The sequence below is a fragment of the Harpia harpyja genome, chromosome Z (assembly GCF_026419915.1).
Source record: "Harpia harpyja isolate bHarHar1 chromosome Z, bHarHar1 primary haplotype, whole genome shotgun sequence".
Lineage (NCBI taxonomy): Eukaryota > Metazoa > Chordata > Aves > Accipitriformes > Accipitridae > Harpia > Harpia harpyja.
Genome location: NC_068969.1, coordinates 62,829,608 through 62,852,553, shown reverse-complemented (window position 1 = coordinate 62,852,553; position 22,946 = coordinate 62,829,608). Strand labels below are relative to the sequence as shown.

Below are 22,946 nucleotides of genomic sequence, written 5' to 3'. Positions count from 1 at the left end.
GCTTGGCTTATTAGTGTATTAAAAAAAGTGGCAGTAAAGAAAGCAGAAATTTGCTGTGCCCATGGGAGGGAAAGGAGAAAGGAAGGAGCCTTTGCAACTCCACATGCCTCTGCTGGTAAGATTACACAGGTGCTGTTATTAATTGCTTCTATTCACCATCCATCTTCAGCTATTCAATCTTGTTAGAACAGCTCTGCAGAACGGGGACCCTGCTGTGGGAGCAGGGAGCATGTACAGGACCTTGCAGAACAAGGAGGTGGCCCCACAAGAGGTGCTGCACTGGGATGTGCAGTTTGCGTAGCTCATAATACATAATGAGATTTCCTTCATCCCTCCCTACTCTGCATTCCCCCTAAGCTGTCCCTATAAGGCAAAGCATACGTTATTAGCCACTCTGCTCCAGATAGTCTTAGCAGTCCTGAGAGTCCGCCATCCTGGGTATGAGCAAGGGACTGTGTGCATGTGTGATGGTGACCTCCATTTCCACAGTGAAGACTTTAGCAACCTCTTCTGTGTGAGACTGACCCTTCAACACACCCTGTAGCTTACGTATCAGGGAGGCCAAGGAACCTGGTGATAGGTGAAACTGTTGGCATAAAGTTAAAGGGGCAGTTTCCTATCCCCAGGAGAGAACCTGAAGAGCAGAAGGTTAGAGAGAAGAAAGAAAGCAAAAAAACCCCACCTTTGCTTTACAAAACCCCATTCACCCCACCCAGCTCAGCAAAGCATTAGCATCACAAGGCTTTTCTTGGCACTAGGACAGTGAGAGAGCCAAGAAGGCATGCCCAGCACTATTGCAGCTACTCAGCTAAAGAGGAGGCACAGAGCAAGCAAAGCTTGAGCAAAGATTTGGATGGTCTCTGCTTGCTTTTGGGGATGTGGGATAGTATTCCTCAGAAGAAGAGCAGGGCTTAGCACCCCACAAGGAAGACAAACAAGTTTTTCTTACTTAAAAAGAAAAACTTTATTTTGATACATTAAAAAAATCTGTACATTTCTTAGACTAAAATACAGTTTTGCATCAGTATCCTGGCACAATGTCAGTTTACACAGAAAATCTAAGATTAGATCAGCACTGTTAATTTCCCTTCTCTTCCTGCATTCACAGCTTGCAGTATAAAACATTTCAAGTTCTCAAGACAACAATAAACAGTGTCACATTTACTTTTCCCATTCCAAAAGGAGGTGGCATTCCACTGGAAAAAGGAGCACTTTTTAGTTGATCTTGATTCAATGTAAATCACTAAGCCAGTCCAGGGTTTGATTGCCCTGTTAGAAGTATGAGTGAAAGAAGATGAAAAATCTGTTTCCAGATGAAGCTTTGATGGACTATGACAATGCAAGTACTGTCAAGCCTTTAAAATCTGTTCAGAAGATTCTCCTTTTTCCTTGGGGTAATTGCTATAATCAGCAACACAATCCACCGTATAGAAATAATTCCTTTCTATAGGTATAGGATTCCACCTTCTTTCTTGCTCGGAAGAGCTCCAGAGCAAAATAAAAGCAGGGCACAGGGGATGTTGCTGTGAGATGTCTGTGAATTGGAATGTGAATTTTCTTAACTACTGTGAAGATCCTGCAGAAGAGTTTCTACCTGTGAAATCCTGCTCTCCATGGATCCACCTAACTTCTGGCAGCTGCTTTCTAGCCTACATTAGAAACTAAACCACCTTTCTGTTTCCTCCTCCCTCACTCTCCTAGGAGACACTATTGCATTGTCTGCGGCACTGTTTTTCTAGTAAAAGATATTCTCCCTTTTCAGTTTGAACAGGGAGGGACCCAACCAATACTAATACTGGAGCACACGCAATATTTATTTGAGAGTTAAAAATTACGACTTTAATAGGAACTCCAGTCAGTGCCCAACTTCTGCTGGGTTTCAGGAGTAATCAGCTTCCTAATCTCACAAAACCTTCCTGAAATACTTGCTAGCTGCCCCTATTTCACTCAAGCCAGAGGGGAGCGGTGGTGTGCTTGAGGAATGGTAGCCACCTATGCTGCCAGCATCTTCCATCACATACTTAGAGAGGCCAGAGCTGTCTCTAAAGTTACTGAAATTAGGCTAGTTCTGCTATAGTCAGCTGGTACTTTTGCTCTGAATTCTTGAAACTTTGGTTCTAAGGGGAGTCCCATGTTTCTGTAGAAAAGTACCAAATGCTTAAAACACCAAATTCTGCTCATCATATTCACATATGATGACTTGACCTCAGTGAGACAGGGGAGTACAATCTGATGGTGTTTGCTGGTTCTCTGCTAGTTCTCTTTTAACAGATCTCCGTCAAATGAATGCCATAGTTTAGCCTCCAAATGGGTAAATTTAGATGGATTCATGCTACCTATTGTCCCTAGAAATATTTTCATAATCCTATTGTCTCTGAAGAGCTTTGGCTTGATTGCATCAGCTTGCAAACACTGCAAGACACATCACAGCTCCATCCCAGACCAGAAATTCTGCCTTTTATACATGACTTGCATCACAAGAGAGAAGTTCCATCTCTTCTCTCACCTCTCTAAATATAAAAGAAAAAAAAATACCTTGAGAACAGTATTTGCTACAGAACACAAGAAATACAAATTTACTAGTCTCCATAATCTCCTGTTATGTGATGGAAATAACAGCAGAGATGAAATAGTTGAAAGAGCATTTAAAAATCAAATGGAGTAAACTTCCATCATCCAAACAAACAAGCTGAGTGCAAGAAATGCTTCAAATAAGTCTGTTGAGTTTTGTTTTGGGAAATGCAAGGGTTTTCCACAAAGATGAAATAGGATTTCTGTGGTGATAATGTGACACACAAGCTGTTCAAGAAACAATGGACTAGTGATGTTTAGATTTAGTAAACAGTATCTCCACAGGCAAAGCCATGATTTAAAAAACAGGGATGCTGTTAGGTATCTACTTCTAGATCTTAAAAGTGTTTCTTAAAATGACTGTGCCATGCTCAATACAGCGTGTAATATGCACTCGGAACCAAATGATCACTGGATGGTGATGATAAGTATATGTCTGCTACATGCATTTTATTCTGACTCTATAACATACATTCATAGAATACATCATAACCACTCAGAGCAAACCACTAAAGTGCATGCCCTGAGGGCACATTAAGTATGTTGTCTCCAACACTGGCTGCTCAATTGCCAGAACACTGATACAGAAAGGGCTCATTTTTGCTTTATATCCCCATTTTGTGCTGAAAGAGTAAGAGCTAGCATCCCCTGCTCCCTCCATGAAAGGGAGCACTGTGGAGCAGGCTAATTGCCTGCTGCGAAAAAAGCCCTTTCAGAAAGAAGTAACCACCCTGAGAAGGTGCTGTACAGAAACGCAGGGAGCAAGTTTTGGATTAACTCTTGGGTAAGTGGACCTTTGTACTGGGTTAGGCTGGGATGGAGTTAATTTTCTTCACAGCAGCCTGCATGGTGCTGTGTTTTAGATTTGCGACCAAAACAGAGTTGATAACACAACAATGTTTTACCTGTTGCTGAGCAGTGCTTGCACAGGGTCAAGGCCTTCTCTGTTTCTCACTCTGCCACCCCAGCAGAGTAGACTGGAGTTGGGCAAGAGGGTGGGAGGGCACACAGCCAGGACAGCTGACCTGAACAGACTGAAGAAATATTCTATACCATATAATGTCATACTCAGCAATAAAACTGGCATGTGTGTGTGTAGTTCCAAAGTAGCCATTGCTTGAGATTGGCTGGGCATTGGTCTGCTGGTGGGAGGTGGTGAGTGATTGCCTTTGCATCACTTGGGTTTCTTTTTTTTCTTTACTTAATGAACTGTCTTTTATCTCAACACTTTTGTCTTTCCAATGCTCTCTCCCATCCTGCTGGAGCTACTGAGCAAGCAACAGAGGAGGGGCTTACCTGCCAGCCAGCGTCAACCTACCACAACGTGTAACTGGGTTTTTGACTTTAAGTTCTCCCTTCTATGACATGCTTTCCTAATGCAGAAAGTCCTTGGGTTACCATGCGAAGCTAAGGCTACACGTAAAACCCCATCCTGTTTTTGGCAGCTGGGAGTGTGAACACAAGCTACTGGAAGGCTGAAGATGCAATTCTAAGATGGCCACACCATATGTTTAGTCTAGCTGTGGAGCAGCACTGAAACTGTAGAAGTGATGGGCTGCACTCCTAACCACAACGAGCACAGTGATGGAGTGATATCATACAAAAAAAACCACCTCAGAACTTCAGCTCAGCGCTCAACTCCCCCTCCCATTCAGTCCAGGTGATATCCTGAATCACTGCCTCCGGAAACTGAGAAGGCATGTGCTAAGATCGGTGGGACAAAGGGGAGCTGACTCTCTGCCACTTGGCACTCCTTTGCTGAAAGAGCAATACAGAAACGAGCGGTAAAGGAACAAACAAAAAAATCTCTAGGGCTGGAAGAAGCCATGAAGGCGACACACTGCTGCTCAACTGCCAAATAGAGAGTAAAATAATGTGGAAAAAAATTAAACAATTTAAAGAATGGCATGCCTTTTTTCCTTTGAAACCTAGCTGATCAGAGGCTATGATGCAGATGGTCTGCAGAAACCAAATGCTGGGAACCAGTAATCCCACTGACTTCGTTTTGAAACCCAAATTGTCCAGCCTGAATCTCCAGTCCTCAAGCACTACTTGTTTCAGTGGACTTTGGAAGGAGATGATTTCTCTGTCTCAGCTGTCTCATTTGCTGCTCCTGCAGTGTTACTCCCAGTGCAGCATCACTCTCTAGTTAGTCTAGACTGCTTCCCACAAAGCAGTCCATACACTGGCTTTAATAACCAGCTGGCAAAGAAAGTACTTAATCCATCACAACTGGCAGACCCCAGCACCACTACTGCCAACTATGGATTTACATGTCAAATGTTCTCCCACTCCACTATCCCCACTAGGGAAGGAAAGCAGAGTCTAAGTTTGTCCTGAAAGGTTGTCTCTTCAGACGTCACACTTCTGCTTATCTCCTTGCACAAGACAGAGCTGGAAGAGGGCAGCTTGTAGTTTGGTTGCAAATGAACTTCAAAGGACATTCAAAAGCTTTAAAGGGCCACTGGAAAGCCTGCATGTTGATGGAATGCCTTTTTGGCATGACTGAAAAGCTGTGCATGCCAGATACACACTCAAGAATGGTGCACACGATTTTATTAAGAACTTTGTAATGATATAGATTTGTCACTTAAACATTACAACTACGCATAGAAAAGTGTTGCCTGTATCTCTTAAACACCATGTAAATAAAACAAATTTATTTTTAAAACAGGATAAACTGCTATAAAAATGGTGCACAGTCAAGTCATATAAAAATACAAAATTTGTTTCCAACTGCAGTCCTAGTTGCAATTACAGAGAAAAGCCCCCACCCAGGACTTCCAATGAGCAGAGAACACAAACTTGTGGAACTGGTCATGGCAGAAATTTGTTGTCAAAATGAGCAGAACCCAAGGCTTCAATCAAAACACCTCCAATAACTTCCAAACAAGGTGGAAATTAGTTTCTCTGGAAGCAACTGGGTATGCGGTAAGTCTCTTAGCTTTGGAATCCAGTTTCCAGGATTCATCTAAGCTAGTTTTTAAATTTCTGTTGCTAAACCCCACTGATCTACACAAATATCGGTGTTCAGTGCCACTGCTGTCTTAGACACTGGTACAGCAGGAATGCCTCCTCTCCATGAACTTAAGGCTGCTCCAATGCTTCTTCTACATAGTCTGACCTCTAACCTGCACTGAGGCCTCACCAGTGCTCCAGTTTGAATCCCCTAGGTTGAAGCTCTAGTCCAGTTAGCACTTAAATGGATGTGTAACTTAACAACTTCCATACTTAGACAGCCCTCCTGATGTCAATGGAGCTACTGATATGGTTCATTAAATGAGTGTCTAAGTGCTTGCAGGATTGGATAATTCTGACTCCCTGCCTCCCCAGCAGCTATCATTTCTAAATGTATTTTTATTTTCATACCTTTCATATAGTTTGGGTTCTGTGATATGAAAAGAGTAAATCCTTTTAATTGGCTTACTGAAAGAAAACTAAACAAATTTAAGTTATCAAATGACTTCTGGAAGCAGAAGTGAAATATTTCACTATTGCCAAAAGGTAAGAGCACTGGTTAGCTACATGATACTACATATTTTTTTTAACCTTCGGCAGCAATTTAAAAGTCTGATTCTCTGAAAGGAAGCACAGATAACTGCTTACTTATTAAACCTTGATAACACGACTTGTGCATGTCTCTACCTAGACATACCTCCACTCCATCACAAAGCTTCTGTAGAAGGACTTTTCTCTTTCAAAAGATTTTCTTGAACGGAGTGATCAAACCATTGAGGCATTATTTATTTGTACAGAGCTTCTATTTAGTGCAATAAGTTTAAAAATTCTGCTCTGAAATATTAACTTTACATTAACAAAAATAGTTTTCTTAAAAAAATCGTAACAAAAGGAGTATATAGCATAGACAGATCATGAATTCTTAGCAAATACACTTTTAAGCATTTACCATTACAATATGCTGAACAATTGAATATTAGCATTCATATCTGGTGAGCTTCCAGACTGAAAAGAAATGTAAGTATATAATAATAAGAAGAAGAACAAGAAGAAGAAAAGAGCACGTTCTCTTGTAATTATTTGATAACTTTAAGTAACTATCCTGGCAGTTACACTTCCAAAGAAATGTTTCTCTGCCCTTTCCTGTTTTAGCCACCCGCTACAGTACATACAAATATGGATGAAACGACAGGCAAGGAATGGTCCCTTCCACCTCCCAGAGCTCTCTGGCATTAAATGAAATGAAGCATACAGTACTTTTTTGTACAGTAGTACAGTTCATTTCTCTTCCCATCCTCAGCATCGTTGTATTTAGTCATGAATTAATCATGAGTATGGCTAAGACTGAGCTTTAACAATCTGTTATTTCAATTGCTCATATGGAGAATCCATACCCTTCGAAGGAGCACTGCTGAAGTGTGAAGGAAGCTACTGAACTCAATGGGAGGATAGAGGGCAACGGGTTTGAGGGATAAATAGGGTAAACAGGAAGTTAATTGCATATAAAAATTATCTGTCCCCATTTTGTAGTTTCTGTTTAATAGGAGATGCAAGGGCTCCCACACACCTGAATACCTGAGGAGTTGGTTATTGTGGTATCTGATACTGATAAACAAAACTGTGCCCCGCCAGGGCTGTAAAGTAAAATGACTGCTTACAAACCCATTCAAACTGAATGAACTCTCACTGAAACCACCTTTTGAAAAACTAAATTTGAGAATTTTCTTGATTTGAAGGTTTTCCTTACATGTAACTGTCCTGAATTTAATGCAAATTTAAACAAACTAAACAAGTAAAATTCTCAGCAGATTAGCAGTGTCATGGGAAATCTGTCTCTAAACGCAGTCATCATTTCAGATTATCTTTACAGTGATACCTCCTCCAGATTGTAAAATAACAAGCACATAAGAATCAACATTTCCATGACCACAATGAATAATTTAAAAAATGGAACAATGATAAAGCTGCTTGTAAAAGCCACCCGTATGAAAAGAGTACATGTTTCACAAAAATAATTGTTAAAAAAAGTATTAAATCCCTGTTCCTTTTCTCTGATTTTGGCTGTTTATTTTTTATATATATATATATATGTGTGTGTATATATGTATATATATACTGTTTTGGAATGTCAATGGGTTCCAATATGGCTGGCTAGTTTCAAGATGAACTTGCTCCAGAGGCCTAGAAAACAAAGTCATACAGTACAGTCTTAGACAAATGCCAAAGGACAAGGAGAAAGTGAGTCAAAGGGGTCACTGGAAACCATAAAGAAAGAAGTGTGAAAAGTTTTTTTTTCTTGTGCCTTGATACAAGAACAGAAGGTCCAAAATGTTTCCTCATCTCTGATACTAATACCTATTTAAAATACAGCTGCACTTAGGGCATTTCACTTTTAGAACTAATTGTCATGTCTAAGAAATACCTGCATTTCAAGGAGACTGAAGTAAAACAGTATAGACTCTATTTTCAAAAAAAGAAAAAAAAATTAGTCTATTTTTCAGACACCCAATTTTGGGACTATAGGCGCTACTATTACAGAATAGACTTGTGAATGATCCTATTCCAGATGTAACGGAGGCCTTTATCTGTACTTTGGGGAAAGGTATCAGAAATTTCATGGAGGTAACTGCTGTGTCGCATCCTTGTCAGGAAGTGAGATCCTAGTTATTTCAGAATCTATTCAACTGGAGCTGAACGCCCCAAAATGGAAGACCACTTGAGAAAACAAGGCCCAATCAGTTCCAAACAAGACAATCACATGAGCAGCAGAACTGGGAGTAATTCAGCAGGTGACACTGAGGCTGAGCCCCAAGTGCTCAGCATCTTCTCCAGCAGTCCCAAGAGGACTTTCAGCCAGTGCCAGGCTCAAGCACCTAGAGTCAAGTTCCTAAAAGAGCAAGACTACCCTTGACTTGCAAGTACTTGCTTTAGCCTTTTACAAGATGGGGTCAGTAAAGGTTTTAACATCCAAGCTTTACGCAGTCAAGTACAAAAGTGTAAGTAGCAGTCTGTGCTAGCACTGACAAGAGCGTAAGCGGAAAACCACTTAAGGTAAACCAGTTGTTTGAATTAGAGGTTAATATAAAAATTTGGACTGAGATTTTTTGTGCATGTGAGTAGAGGGTTTGCACACCCAATTCTCAATCATTATAACAGCAGCTTTACATCTACAGTGTTTAGACCACTCTGAAAATCCCAACATCAGTGTCTGTTTGAACAGCTAGAATTACTCCCAGAAGAAAACAGTAAATGAGCATAGAATTAGGTTTTTTTAGATAAACACAGCAGCATTTAGGCATAAGCAAATCTAGAAACTAGTATGCTATAATGAAACAGCAAACCACGCAAAGCTACACATCTATCCACTCTACAGCAGGAACCCATTCCAGCTTGGTCAAAAAGTACTCATGCAACATGGCTTCACATACATCATAGAAAAAAAAAAATTCTACTGTTAGCATACACTTATTTAGATTCCATTAAGTTAAAAAACTGTCCCCACGGTAAGGAACTGAGTCAGGCCCCAAATACTCTGAGAAAGTAATGATGGAAAAATATTTTATTTCACAAAGTCATATCGCACGATGACAAGTCATACCTTGCCCAGCCTGGCTCTCCATCATATGCTCTCAGTTCTCCACCTTCCAAACTTATCCTCCTATCTGTTATCTGTACCATGTATAGCTGTTCCTTATTCCAGGCTACTCAGACATGCAATGCCTTCCTAACAGGCACACCATAAGTAAAACAGGCTGCAGAAGCATAAATGATGCATTGTTCACTGTCTGTGTATCTGACAGTGTGAGATGGAAAGAGCACACAAGAGACAAGCAACATAAGTAGTTGGCAATAAAAACAAACAACTGGGAGAAATGTCATTTGAGCAGGTTGAAAGGAATCACTGTATCCAGTTCCTTGGCACTGTATAAAAAAATTTGGTGAGAGCTTTAAATGCCTGGTCCTACTTTGCAACAATGGATGTGCTCAGCAGTGTTCTTCAGGCTTTTACAGTGAACCCAAGATGAACAAAAATTGTTCAGCTCAGGGCTGAAAAGAGGATTAAAGCCAGAACAGCCCAATGAATTCCAGAGCCATCTTATTTTGAGAGTACTCGGCAGTTGGGGCTGTCTGTGTAAACCACTAAGCATACACTACTAATCCTAATGAAATGATACTGCATTTGTTTCATATGACACAGTTCCTTTCATCTTACTTTTACAGGAGATGGTCTCAGCTGTGACAAAAACTCTGCCATCCAGGTGATAGGCAAGCTCACAAACAGAAAAAGCAGAACATCTTGAGTGATACAGAGAACAAAAACTTCTCCTGAAGAAGTGCAGTCAGTAAAGACAAAGAGGGAGAAGAAGTAAAAGTGAAACTCTTGGAGGATCGCCACCTCCTCATCTGCACCTACCATTGGTTTTAGCTCTCTGCCCTCAGCTCCACCTCCCCGGCCAGCTTCTTTCATAGATTTCCTACTACTCTCCACAAACTCCTGAAAAACAGTAATGAAGTGAAAAGTGCTTTCTTAGTGCAGACTCTAAACATCAAATCTCAAGACAAAACTTCAAGATGTAACTGCTCAAAATGTCAACACAACTTGCTCCTCCCAATTCTCTTGCTCAGACTTGTCCACAAGGTGTCAAAAAAGCCTGCCAAATAGCCACAAGGGTCTCCCTCATTTAGTTCTGGAAGCCAGACAGGTATTTGCCTCGTGTGCTGTTACAACTTTTCCATTTACCATACAGCGCCCTCCTTTATGGGGAAGGAAGGTAGAAGGGTGGTTGTCAAAAAAACCCAAACCAAACAAAACCAAATCTCAGAGATCCCAGTTATTACATCCTATCCTGTGAACTATGTGTGATATTAGAACTCCATCAAACAGAGGCACTTGGAGATAATTACTTGCAAGGTCTTGTTGATTTCTCTAACTTCCCTCAATTCAAACTCTTAAATTTTTCACTGGATCACAGTCATCTGTTCACAAAGATTAGCAAAGGTGCTAATTCAATTTTATGTAATTTTTTTTCTCTTAAAGGTAAGCATTCTGTAGCAAGTTTCAGTAAACTTTACCTGCCGGTGTTTTGTGATACTGACTGCTGACTATTGAAACCCACAATGCTTTTACGATTTATCTGTGCTGTTTTCCGAGACAGCATGCTGCATTTTATTCTTATTCTGTGCTAAAAAGCAACCCATCGGCTACCGTTTTATTTATTATATACTCTAGATTCTGTAGTGTTTTATGAAAAATTTAACGTTAAGTTCTTGGCATGGTTTTCCAACAAGTAATCAGAAAAAAAAGTTATGCTAAGAAGTCATGAGGTCTTCCTCTAGCCTACACATGGGAGTACATTTTACAGGGACATATTCTACCCACTTTAAAAACACTGTCAAGAAAATTACCTACTCGACAACAAACTTGAGCAGCAGAACTTTTACACCTTGGTCTCTAGCTACAGTGAACAGGTAATAAGATGGAACAAGCAAATAAGAACTGAATTGTGCAAAGGGCCTCAACATAGCATCTAGGCTCCAGGACAGAACATAAAACCTGTTGTTTCTGTACATGACAGACTGAGAGTCAAATTCTGGTGGCTGCCTTTCCAAAAGAAGAAAAATTCCAGTGTAGTCACTATCTGTGTGTGTGGTAGAATACTCTGATATTTTTTCTCTTTCCCATCCCAGGAGAGGTCCCTCTTAGGAAAGTACAAAACCCAAGCTGTTACCCCTTGTTTTGCTCCTTTCCATTCTGTACTGTATCATTTTCAAGAAATGATACCCAAGAGTATGATTCTGCAAGATGACTGCTCATCTAACAGCCAGCAAATAGAAGCCAATACCAGTGACGCCAAGGGAAGGATGCATCGTTATTTATCTGATGCTCATCAGATCACACTGTTGGCTGATCAAGCCATGAACAAGACAGCAAGGTAACCCAGGTAAAAAAAAAATTACCATATTAAACTCAGCTAGTGAGTTAATTCCACTGTCAAAATACCCATTTTATGGAACCATATCCTTAGACTTACGAGACCAAGGGGAAACTTACCATGAGAACTTTATCCATGTAGAATTCCCTCCCAGGGCTCCCATCATTGTATTTTGTATCGATGGCAAAACACAAGAAAAGGACATCAACAACCATTTCATAAATGGACAGGAAGCAGTGAGCAACGAGGAATGCAAAGAGGCAGACAATGATGAGTGGCAGCACCCAGATGGTGTAATCTCGTTGGTAATTCAGCAACATAATCCCAGCCAAACCTGTACAGCAGACAATCAGGACCTGAAGAAGAAAACAGTAGACAACTCTAATGGCAGAAGCCTTTTGATCTTTTTGTTTTGTTTTGGTTTGATTTTATTTTTTTAACCTACATGCTTCTTGCTCTACCAGGGCTAGAACTAGAGGTTACAGATTCTAGTGGTAATGACAACTTTACCTGCTGGACTCCCCACAGCCCCAAGTGTAAATGACATTTATCCATTGGTCCAGCATGTGTAAATCAGAATAGTTTCAAACACATCCTTCAACACAAAAGGTATTTTCCAGAGCAAATTACATTTTTATACTGCTGTCATAGTTCTAGTGTTATAGAATTTTCCTGTAAAAAATAACTTTATCGTGTCAATTATAAAAACCGCAGAACTTGATGCTACCAATCAACTAACATGCAATTGTTTTTTTGGTTGGGGAGGGGGAAGAAGGTAGGCCTTAGGAGGATGGAAGTTTTTCATTTTGCTGGTGGGAACAACTTCCAAGCTTGTCTTATCTCTGTCTCATCTCCATACAAGGGGAAGTAGATCAGAATTCACATGAGGCACTTCATGTAACAGTCTCCACAGAACTACACTATGCGTGACGCCCTAACAGGTATTCCACTGGGTACCAGTTTGGTCTTTGGGAATAACAAAAGGACTAAAACAATTGTTGTGGCCACTCAACGTTTTGAACATTTCTGAACCTATTATTATGAGCTGCAGCTAAACAGGAAACTGTAAAATAGGTCATCTTTACTGTATTATGAAAATACCAGGTTGGACTGGTAGGGGAGACAGGCTAGCAGCCTAGCACTGTTTTAGCTGATACTATATTTTATATACTGCACTGTTCATTTTAACATTTCTGTCACCTGTGCATTTCTCTAATAATTTGAAAGACATCTTTTCAGGGATGTCTTTTCCTAACACCTTTCAGACTCCTCCATAAAACCAGGTTATGTAATTTCATGGTCTCCCAAGCACCTATATCTTCATTATGTGTTTATTTCTTCTCACACCTTATTGATTTAATTACTGGATTAAAAGTTCAGCCCACTGTACTCTGACTTAATAAAAGTAGAGGAATGTAGTAAGGAAGACAGTTCAGTCCAACCAGTGTCTGAATGCTTAGCCACAGGTGATTTAAGTGTATTGGCATTAACTGTTTTAGTAAATAATAGCACAAAATCCTTCAAAGGACAGGAATAACTCACTGGATTAAGTTTCCATAACGTAGATCTTCATCAGCTGGAGACCCAAAAAGCTGACTGACCACAACAATTATTCTAGTCTCCTTTTAATTCTCAGAGTAGTTGCTTAAGCTGGCAGTTCCTCATAGCAGGCTTCTGTACTACCTTCCAGTCCAATTTTGTCATAAATGGTGATCAATAATGTGTCAATTTTCAACATAAACCTGGAGAGCCTTTACTACTTATTAAATAGAATTTAGAGGAAATGCTTCCTTTCCTTACAATTCTAGGTTTTAACCACAAAACCAATCAAAAGCTTAGAACTTCCAATCACCTTTCTCTTGACTCCCTAAAAATAAATTCATGCAAAAGGCGTCATCATCTTCAGCTATTCCTTTCTAATCACTTTTACTTAACATAAGTGGATCATCTGTTTATCCTCCCTATCCTGGACAGCCCCTTCCTGACATGATGCAGCTAGATGTGATAAAGTGCATGCTAAGAAACAGGAATTTTAAGGCATTTTGTATTTGGGGTGCAAGCCATTGCTAAGGAAAGAAGCTTGGTACTATGTAGGTCCATAACAACTGTATACAGCAGACATACCTTTCCTAGAAACAGCATAAAATCCCCAACCGTGTTTATGGCAGCCACTCGCAAAGCGTTTTCCACTAGAATAACAAAGGCATCCTTTGCTGACGTGCAGAAGTTGGTGCTGTTAATAGCTGTGGCTGTATATGCGTTCTGGGAAAAGGAGATTGAAAATTTACTCATGGAATGATCATATATGCCGGACGGAGCCAGGGGAAGGAGGGGTGAGATACGGCTTCTGAGTAAGTCACATAAGTCATATGATGCTAATGAACAAAGATTCCCTTGACAGTTGTTGAATCAAGCAGTATGTACCAGCTGACAGAAGCCTATAAGAGGTAGAGAATTCTATTCTCCTCCCTTGCTCATCATTTATGCATTAACAAGTTTATTCCAAAAAACTAATTAAATAGAATTTGCAATACCTCTGCAGGAGGAGGTGAGCAGTGGCATAACTACAGCAATTAAGTAGTTAGGAAAAATATTCTGGAAATATAGAAGAGTTTGAGAGTCATACAAGCCCACCAAGATAATTTCTATATACTTCACTAGACTGCATTCGAGGTTAGCCAGGACAATTTTCAAGGATTACACTGGGGTTTTTTAAATGCTTTCTTCTGATTTTACTTTCTATATTTCCACAAGCAAAAAAAATGAACAGTGAAAAAGATATTTACATATGTATTTAACAGAGGTGGAACCACAGGCCAATAAAACCTCTTTTATAAAGGGGCCTGACAAGCTAGTGTGTTGCAGCTTGTGTAGATGATGATGACGATGTGATGTTATGTACAGTTTTTCAGCTTAATTATTGCACCTAGAAAAGCTTCACTCTCTTTTCATAGCAGACATATTTTGAAACTCAGATGTAGTTTGACAGAATGGGCATAAGGGGGAACATCTCCAACCACTAAAGAAATTGTTATAAAGTTGAGATAACATATTCACAAAGATGCATACTGGCTATTTTTCACCTTTGCAATGTAAACAAAGACTAATGTAGTGATTTGCAATGTAATTTCAGTAATGGAGACAAGACTGAAGTACTGTCATTCACGTTCAGTTCCAAAGTAAGATATGTGTTAGCCTCAGACTGCATTCTGGGAATATATATATTATCAGCCCTTACATAAAACTTGAATATTGAAAATCTTACCTGATTTAAGTAGGTCAGGCACTTTTCTAGACACCAAAGGCAGCAGATGCAGGCTTTAAGCATACAGCGAGCACAAGCATTTTCCTAGGAAAGCACAGAATGTGGGAAAAAATATAAAAAGTAAAACCAACAGACCTTAAGAAAACAGTATTCCTTTGTGTTTCAGTAACTGATACTCAGCTTGGTAACTTAAGCAGTGCTGCTCAATCCCACAGTGCTTTAAAGACCAAATATTCCAAAACAAGACTTTCAGCCTCCCACACAGATTAAATTAAATTAGCTGTAAACACATCAGGTCTTGAGTTTCAGTAAGAAAATCGAAACTATTTCTCTTACTTTTCCTTTGAGTTGTGTATGAATATACATAAGGATCATTCGTGGTATCTTCACTAGTGTGATAATGAAAGACCCCTTTGCTACTGTTCCTAGGTGGTAACAAACAAGGCGATTAACAGATGCCAGAATAGGAGTAAACGGCAGATTCCTCTTCTCCCTGTTGAAAAGAGAAAAATAATACAGGAGAATGATCAGTATGTATGTAATACCATCTAGAAGTGCTACAAATTCCCAATAAAATAACATGCCAAAGGAGTGTATTATCCTTATACGAGCTTTCGGGGTATATTGTTCACTCCACATTGACTGTCTGTGCAAGTCACAGTTTTGGCTCTAATGCAGTAACAGGAATAGGATAAGGAATCAGTATGTCTTAAGGGTAGTCTTACTAGCAGTTGGCTGCATTACCACTATCACCAGCTAGCAGTTTCTATACAACGACATTTGATGGTGTGCAATTCAAAACCTTCCAAAAAAGTGAGAAACAATGCTAATATTTTATTAGTCAGATTACTGATAAACTTGCTTTCCCCTTCTCTCCTGTTCTGTTGGACATCTTTGTGGAGACTTTGGAGTATAGGGTATTACTATTTTTATTTATTAGGTAAATTCTTTCCTCAGATGTTTCACATTTCTGATTTAGCTATTATATCCTCAAGGAACCAAGTATTAAGCCTTAAAACAAGCTATTTTATTGCAACTTGGCTAGAATATTTTTGATCTATCAGATGAATACTCACTTGCACACCTTTGAAGCAATTCCCTCTTAAAGTTTTTATTTATATTTCCCATCAAGGAAGCCACTTCTGTTTCTCTCTCAAAGAACAGCTCTATTCAACACTTAAAGAATGGCTCTTTTTCTTTATTAGAAATATTAACATAACGATAAGCATATTAAAGGAACAAGTGCTAACATTCCAAACATAAAATATCTCCCCAGCTTGGGAGAAAGTTACTTTCATGTGAGTTTCATTCAAAAAAGATAAAAAAGCAGAGTCTTCATTCCATGAAACTAACATCTGCGTAACTTAATCCTGAGATGTTAATAATTAAAATAGGTTTACCCTGTATTTTCTTCCAATTAACTTTTAGAACTCAGGTGGGGGAAGATAAATTCTATTCCCCTTTGGGCACAATCACATAAATGGTCTGAGCCTTACACCCAGGCAACCCAACCACTTCCTCCTTTTGAGGTAAATATAACTGAGGGCAGAGCCTGCAATGCAGAACACCATGAGGTCTGTTATTGCCTGAGTTGAAAGGAATCCATCCGGCTAAGGTGAATGAACAGTGAACATATATAAAACATTTCTCCATGGGTAACTTAAATCTCATTTGCTGTGGAAAGCTGTTAATACATGAAATAATGGGGAAGTCCAAATTAATGCCCTTTCTAAGTCACTTTCCAGATTAGATTTGTAACTTAAAATACAAAAAAGGGTAGCAGGAGGGAGAAATGGGTATTTACTACCTTAAAATAAAATTCCTGTTATGGAACGATAGGGTACAGTTAAAAGAAAAATCATTTACCCTCAGGTGATAGAAAATACATAAACTTACAGATGAAGCATATATATTGCCAAGCGATGTATTTAAATGTGAAGCTATCCTCTCTGCTCTGTATTTTCCTAGTTCTTTACTTCATCTAGTTTAATTATTCACAAGATTATATCCCTGTAACATCTTGTAATAACTTCATAGATGTATTTCATTGGTATACTGGAGGACTTAATCATTAATAAAATAACAGAATTTCTGTCAGCACAGTAAATTAATTCCTTGCCTTTGATATTGTTTCTAAAGATAAGGAGTCAAACGTAATTCAGATAACACTGTCAATTAAAAAGACAAACGAATTAAACATTTGTGATCTGAATCATGCACTTGAAAAATATCTGCATGATTTAAAACGCCTTTTTTTAAAAAAACACAGAGTCTTAAACGCACATGGCAAGAATAGAGTATGGTTGCTGGATATCACGATAAATTTTTATACAGGACATTCTTCATATGAAAGGCTGAAAAAAACACTAGCCGAACTACATGTGTATTTAGGATACTAATGCTTTTTTTCTTGGGGATAGCATTATGCCAACATCTTCGTTTTCCTTTCTTAAGTAAACCACCATTGCTAATTATCTTGTCAACATCCTCTACTCATGTTACTCTTTATCCTGAGGAGTTGTATTTTTATTGTTTGGAAAAGACTTTGAGAACATCTGAAATAAAATTACTTATCTAGCTCCTGAACAATGATATGGTGGGTTTTAGGGTTTTTTTTGAAACAATGTGTCATGAACTGCTAGATCTAGGATGACATGTGGAGAAGCTTCATTAAACTGTACTTTTACAAAACAGGTATTATTGTACTTGCTTCTTTTCCTTACCAAAAATATTGCCATAGTTCTGCTCTACATACCAGTATGTAATACTTCAGATCACTGAAGTACCATTTATTCTCATGAAATACCAACAAAGCATCTGATACCACTTTTTTTCTGAAAAACTTGGGTCCTACATGGCTAAAATAAGAACTTTAATTTTCACTTATTTAAAGTAAACTTAAGCAATCTTAATTTCAGAAAAATTTTCAAATACTAAAGACTAAAACCCCAAAGCTAAGTTTGCGATTCTGAAATAATTTTCTTACCTCTGTGAAGCAAAATTCTTGTGCCTGAAGGTTGGTAAAACCATTGCTTAATAATTAGTATTGCCTTCTTGAACAGCTAGCAGATACATGCAGAATAGCCAGAGTAAAGTATGCCCTGATACACAATTTAGTACACAAACATAGCAATGAAATATGGAGCTTTAATGCACATATATTTTGTATCACTTTTTATTTGTACATGATCTTGTCAGAATCCATATGTAAATGATGACTCTAATAAGATCTTAAGTAATCTTGTGTAAGAAAGATTAATGAAGCACTGTAAATAATTTAAACAGCACTGTTTTGCAATTAAGATAATAATCAATTGCTTTCAATATTTTTTTAATCTCCACCAAACTTATCAGCATTAATTATTAGCATCACAGATGACATTCCAGGTTGTTGTGGTTTAACCCCAGCCAGCAACTAAACACCACGCAGCCGCTCACTCACTCCCCCCCACCCAGTGGGATGGGGGAGAAAATCAGGAAAAGAAGCAAAACCCGTGGGTTGAGATAAGAACGGTTTAATAGGACAGAAAAGAAGAAACTAATAATGATAATGATAACACTAATAAAATGACAACAGTAATAATGAAAGGATTGGAATGTACAAATGATGCGCAGTGCAATTGCTCACCACCTGCCGACCGACACCCAGCCAGTCCCCCGAGCGGCGATTCCCCGCCCCCCCTTCCCCGTTCCTATACTAGATGTGACATCACATGGTATGGAATACCCTGTTGGCCAGTTTGGGTCAGGTGCCCTGGCTGTGTCCTGTGCCAACTTCTTGTGCCCCTCCAGCTTTCTCGCTGGCTGGGCATGAGAAGCTGAAAAATCCTTGACTTTAGTCTAAACACTACTGAGCAACAACTGAAAACATCAGTGTTATCCACATTCTTCGCACACTGGACTAAAAACATAGCACTGTACCAGCTACTAGGAAGACAGTTAACTCTATCCCAGCTGAAACCAGGACACAGGTGCATCCTGCTTTGTGAACAACCCTCTGTGTCTGTACAATGTGCACAAGTTACAAGGCAAACAAGACTTCAAGTCCTAAATATCAAGAATATCATCTATAACCAGCAAACCAGATTATTTTAGAACTTGATATGATTTAAAAAGAGTCAATACAATTTCAACTGCTCTCCAGCTTTCAGGACAGAAGCAAGTATTCTCCCCAAAAGCTCTGTCCCTCATTATTTCCACTAATTCCATTTCTAGGCTACTCTCAGTACAGCTGTCTAAGTTGTTCTTACCTTGTAAAATAGTATGTCACAACAGCCCCTGCTACTGTCATCTGCTGACAGGCTAGGATAAACTCGCTGATCCAGATGAGTCCCACTACATGGTACCACCACATGTATTTCAAAGGACCTAACATCCGAAATTCAACAAATCCTTCTTCATTTGGGACAGGACTACCTAGAAATAAATGACGGTAAAAAAAGGAAATGGTGCTTACATCATCTCAGAAAGAAGAAAGTATATGGCACCTGGCCCTATTTGCACAAAGATTTTGTTTAACTGGTATCAGTGAAGATACTGAGTGCATGTAAGGCTAAAAGCATAAATTAGCCTTTGCAGAATCAAGGCCAATTGAAGATTTCCATTAGTAAAGTATAATATCAGCCTAAGTTCTGCTACAAATTTAGTCCCTGTGCAGTGGTCTTTAACTCACAGAGTAAAGCATGGGACTGAGATTTAACTCACTTTCAGAGGCAAACATTTTCTGCACATAGGTCAGCATGTAATGAAAACTAAAAATTTCAACAGTAATGATAACAAGAACACGTGAATTCTATTACCTCCATCCCTCGCTAAGAATTCAGGCTATGAAATATAAAATACTTATCTTGTCTTAACCTGAAATAGCTCTGTCACCTGAAACACTGCTACTTTTGGATCGGCAGTAAACAATAAATTTCAAAAGTCTAAGGTTTTAATAATGAATGATGGTCTCTATTTCCTACAGCTTACTGCAAAATAACACAGACATCTCCCATTTTGAAAAGGAGTTGCTGGGTTTCTCTGCTGAAGTAACTAAGACTGGAACTATAGGATCTAACTCTAGAAGCTCTTGTCAGACCATGAACACAAATGAAACTCTCATCTTCTACGCTCTTCACAGCAGGCAGAAATTGAGAGTACATTGGCTGCTCTCAGAATACAGTGTACAAACAGCAGAAAAATCTCCCTAATAATCCTAGAAAATGCTGGAGTAACACTGGACACCTAAGTTATGAACAACTGAAAACTACTTCCAGTATATTTACATTTTGGGAGACAGTAATTGTGTGCAACAGCCCTTTCATTACTATGTCTTCACCTGTGTGAGTACTGGCTGCAATACAATACTTTATGAGATTAGCTGCAAGATTAGGCTGTTTTTAACCTGTTTGTGTAAAATTAGAGGGAATTATTTGAAAAATTGTTATAGCAGTCTTATTAATGGTGCCTTGTGGTTTGCAACACGCCAACTTACATCAAATCAAAAAGCTGGCCTAAGGCACAAGTAACATACTGGGAATGCAGACTCAAACGCACAACTTTCTTGAAACGAGTGTTTTGAAGTCACTGAAGCAGACAAGAACAGAAGCACAATATGTGGTGGGTTTTTTTCCTAGAGGTTCCCACGTGATTTTTAACCAACGCTGCCTGAAACCTTGCAAAAATGAAGTGGAATTTGTTTAAAATAAAACTGGTAAATGCTTACCTGTAGTACCAAGGAAAAGCAGGACTGTGATCCAGTATGTCCAGAAGAGGATAAGCACAAAGAATGTCCAAAATGGCTGGAAGACTAGCAGTGGCAGGTGAATGAAGACCTTGCCGGCCACATGGAACAAGGCAATGGTGAGAGCTACTCGTTTGCGCATAATTAACATTATCAAGAACAAGATAACCTAGAGGGAGATGTTTCCAAATCACATTTTAGAGAACTGAAAAATAAGAAAGCTATCATTTTGCACAGCTAGGATATTCAAACACAGCAAATTAACACATGCTCTATCTATAAGATCACAAGATCAAAATGTAAAATATCTATCAGCTTCTTCTGGTGATAAATCATTTTCCAAATTATACTTCTGGGGAATTCCAAGGTCATAATTATATATTTGGAATCATCACCGGCCTCAGGCTGATGAGATTAGACCAGATTCTATCCTCAATTATGTTTTACAAAACAATGAAATCAGCAAGATTTAACGAAGAATACAATTTAATATTTATGTTTGAGCATGGTGTGGTGGTCTTGACATGGAAGTTAATCAAACTTTGTAATTTTGTGTAGTAAAGTCACTGACTCTGAAATGAACAGCAAGGCCTAAAGAAGATAAATTGTTTCAGTAATCAGTGTTAGTATTTCAGTTCACAATGATCCTTCTGTAAATGGAAAAAGTTTGGGAACAACTGATTTCATAAGTAGGAATGGTCTAAGGACTTTCAAATAAACTGAAATGACTAAGTACCTCTGAACTAAGAATCTAAGAAAAATCTCCTAAGTGAAATTGGATGGGGAGACCAATATTGTACCTATTCTTGGAAGTCCCCCTGGACATTTTACAGTAGATGAAAGTAGCTGCAGGGTTAGGAACTCTTTCCTGACTCAAAACCAGATATTAAAGAACAATGCCTGGAAGTTAAAAAAAAAAAAAAAAAAAAATCACTGCAATAGAGCTTGTAGTAGAAATAAACTCTTCAAAAATGTGTGCAATATAAACCTTTCACTTGAATTAAAAAAAAAGAGACCGCCAGGAAGACAGAACAAGAAAATAATATAGTCATTAGCAAAACATACCGTGAAGACTGTAGCTGAAATGGCATAGATCAGGAGAGCCTGAAGATTGTCTTTGGCTATTTGAGTCTCAACAGCACTGGCAGATACTCGTTGCTTAGCATAGAGCCACCACAGGACCCCTGTACCACCTATGTTTTAGAGAAAAAAAAAAGGATAAATGAAAGATGCTCCTTCTGTGTGACACAGTCATACTACCTAGTACCAAAGAAACTAAACAGTTACTTCTTTTTAAGTCTAGTCTGGTACAGAATACTCAAGGGCACTGACGCTTAACCCAAGAGGAACTTCTCAGGAGGGAGAAGAGCTTAGCTCTCCTGTGTTGCCCTCAAGTGGATATACTCTTTTCACAGTCTCACCCCACTACAACCACTTAAGAGACTTGCAGCTCTTTGACTCTGTGTTTTAGGGTGAACTGCATGGAAGGACTAGTTTATGGGGAGCCCTAACAATGAAGAACTCAGCTTCCATTAGATGGGCAATAAAAAAACAAAAAGAAGAATAAAGAGTTATAAGGCAGGATATATGTATATACATGTATAATAAGGTAGGGAGTAAGAATTTAGAAGCAACAGAGAGGGACCTTTGGATTAGGATCCAAAATAACAGAAGGAACAAAAGGAGGAGTTTACAACTCCTGGGAAGACTAATCGAGACAAAAAGGAACAGCCCTGATGCTGAAAACAGCACCTCAGGTTAATGACATGTAGCTACACCTGCATCAGACAATGTCTTTTGAGCACTGGAAAAAACATCAGAGAGGCACAAGAGGCCAATATAACACAAGGTACTTTCTTCTAACCCCTGTTACCAAATCCTAGCCTTATGGTCACAATATCATTCTCCTACTCTAGCCACCTTTCCAAGTTAGAACTTTTCTTAAATACAGGATTCCAGCCCCTCAGGGAGATAACCTCTCCCCTATGATACGTTTTTTTTCTGAGCATCCTTCTGTGTTCTGTTGTTATTTCTGAATCAGCTGCATAAGCTTATCTAGAGATCACAAGTCTTTGCTGAAGGTACTCCGTTCAGGTCTAAAATGGAGGATGCTCTTTTGGCGTCTCCTGAACAAACAGTGAATACAGAATAAGCGGTATGTCTCACAAATGACATGTTCTTATTCAGTCTGTGTAATGGATGAGATTTTTTAGAACATAATAACAGATGGCAATAAGATATGTCATTCAACTACTTCACTCAACATAGTTGCTCAGCTTCTAAAGAGAATATAAATGAAAAAAAGAAATCTATTTTTTTCCTTTTCTGTGGTCACAGATCCTGAGACCAGTAAGCAGAAAAAACAAGTGATCCTGAAAAAACATATATGGTTTGCTGATTTTTTTCCATCCCTTGCAGTCATGAATTGCAAGAATGAAATTGCTAGTGCTTCCTAATTTGATTATTCTATTTTTGTTCCCTCCCTACAGTCATC

At 38.9% G+C, this 22,946-nt stretch overlaps 1 protein-coding gene across 4 annotated transcripts in view; it reads right to left on the bottom strand.

Moving 5' to 3' along the window:
• Positions 1-939: 939 nt before the first annotated feature.
• Positions 940-22,946, bottom strand: part of SLC44A1 (solute carrier family 44 member 1) — a 73,973-nt gene continuing 51,966 nt past the window's right edge. The window contains exons 8-17 of one of the 4 annotated variants that reach the window (XM_052777077.1): positions 21,518-21,645; positions 20,435-20,621; positions 18,978-19,143; positions 15,064-15,220; positions 14,728-14,811; positions 13,587-13,724; positions 11,582-11,818; positions 9,944-10,024; positions 9,743-9,800; positions 940-7,710 (exon numbers count right to left, since the gene is read on the bottom strand). In XM_052777077.1, coding sequence (XP_052633037.1) covers positions 7,658-7,710; positions 9,743-9,800; positions 9,944-10,024; positions 11,582-11,818; positions 13,587-13,724; positions 14,728-14,811; positions 15,064-15,220; positions 18,978-19,143; positions 20,435-20,621; positions 21,518-21,645 — 1,289 coding nt within the window. In that variant the 3' untranslated portion in view covers positions 940-7,657. Of the gene's footprint in view, positions 7,711-9,742; positions 10,025-11,581; positions 11,819-13,586; positions 13,725-14,727; positions 14,812-15,063; positions 15,221-18,977; positions 19,144-20,434; positions 20,622-21,517; positions 21,646-22,946 lie in introns of all 4 variants that reach the window. The other 3 variants (XM_052777076.1, XM_052777079.1, XM_052777078.1) reach the window with 3 other exon arrangements.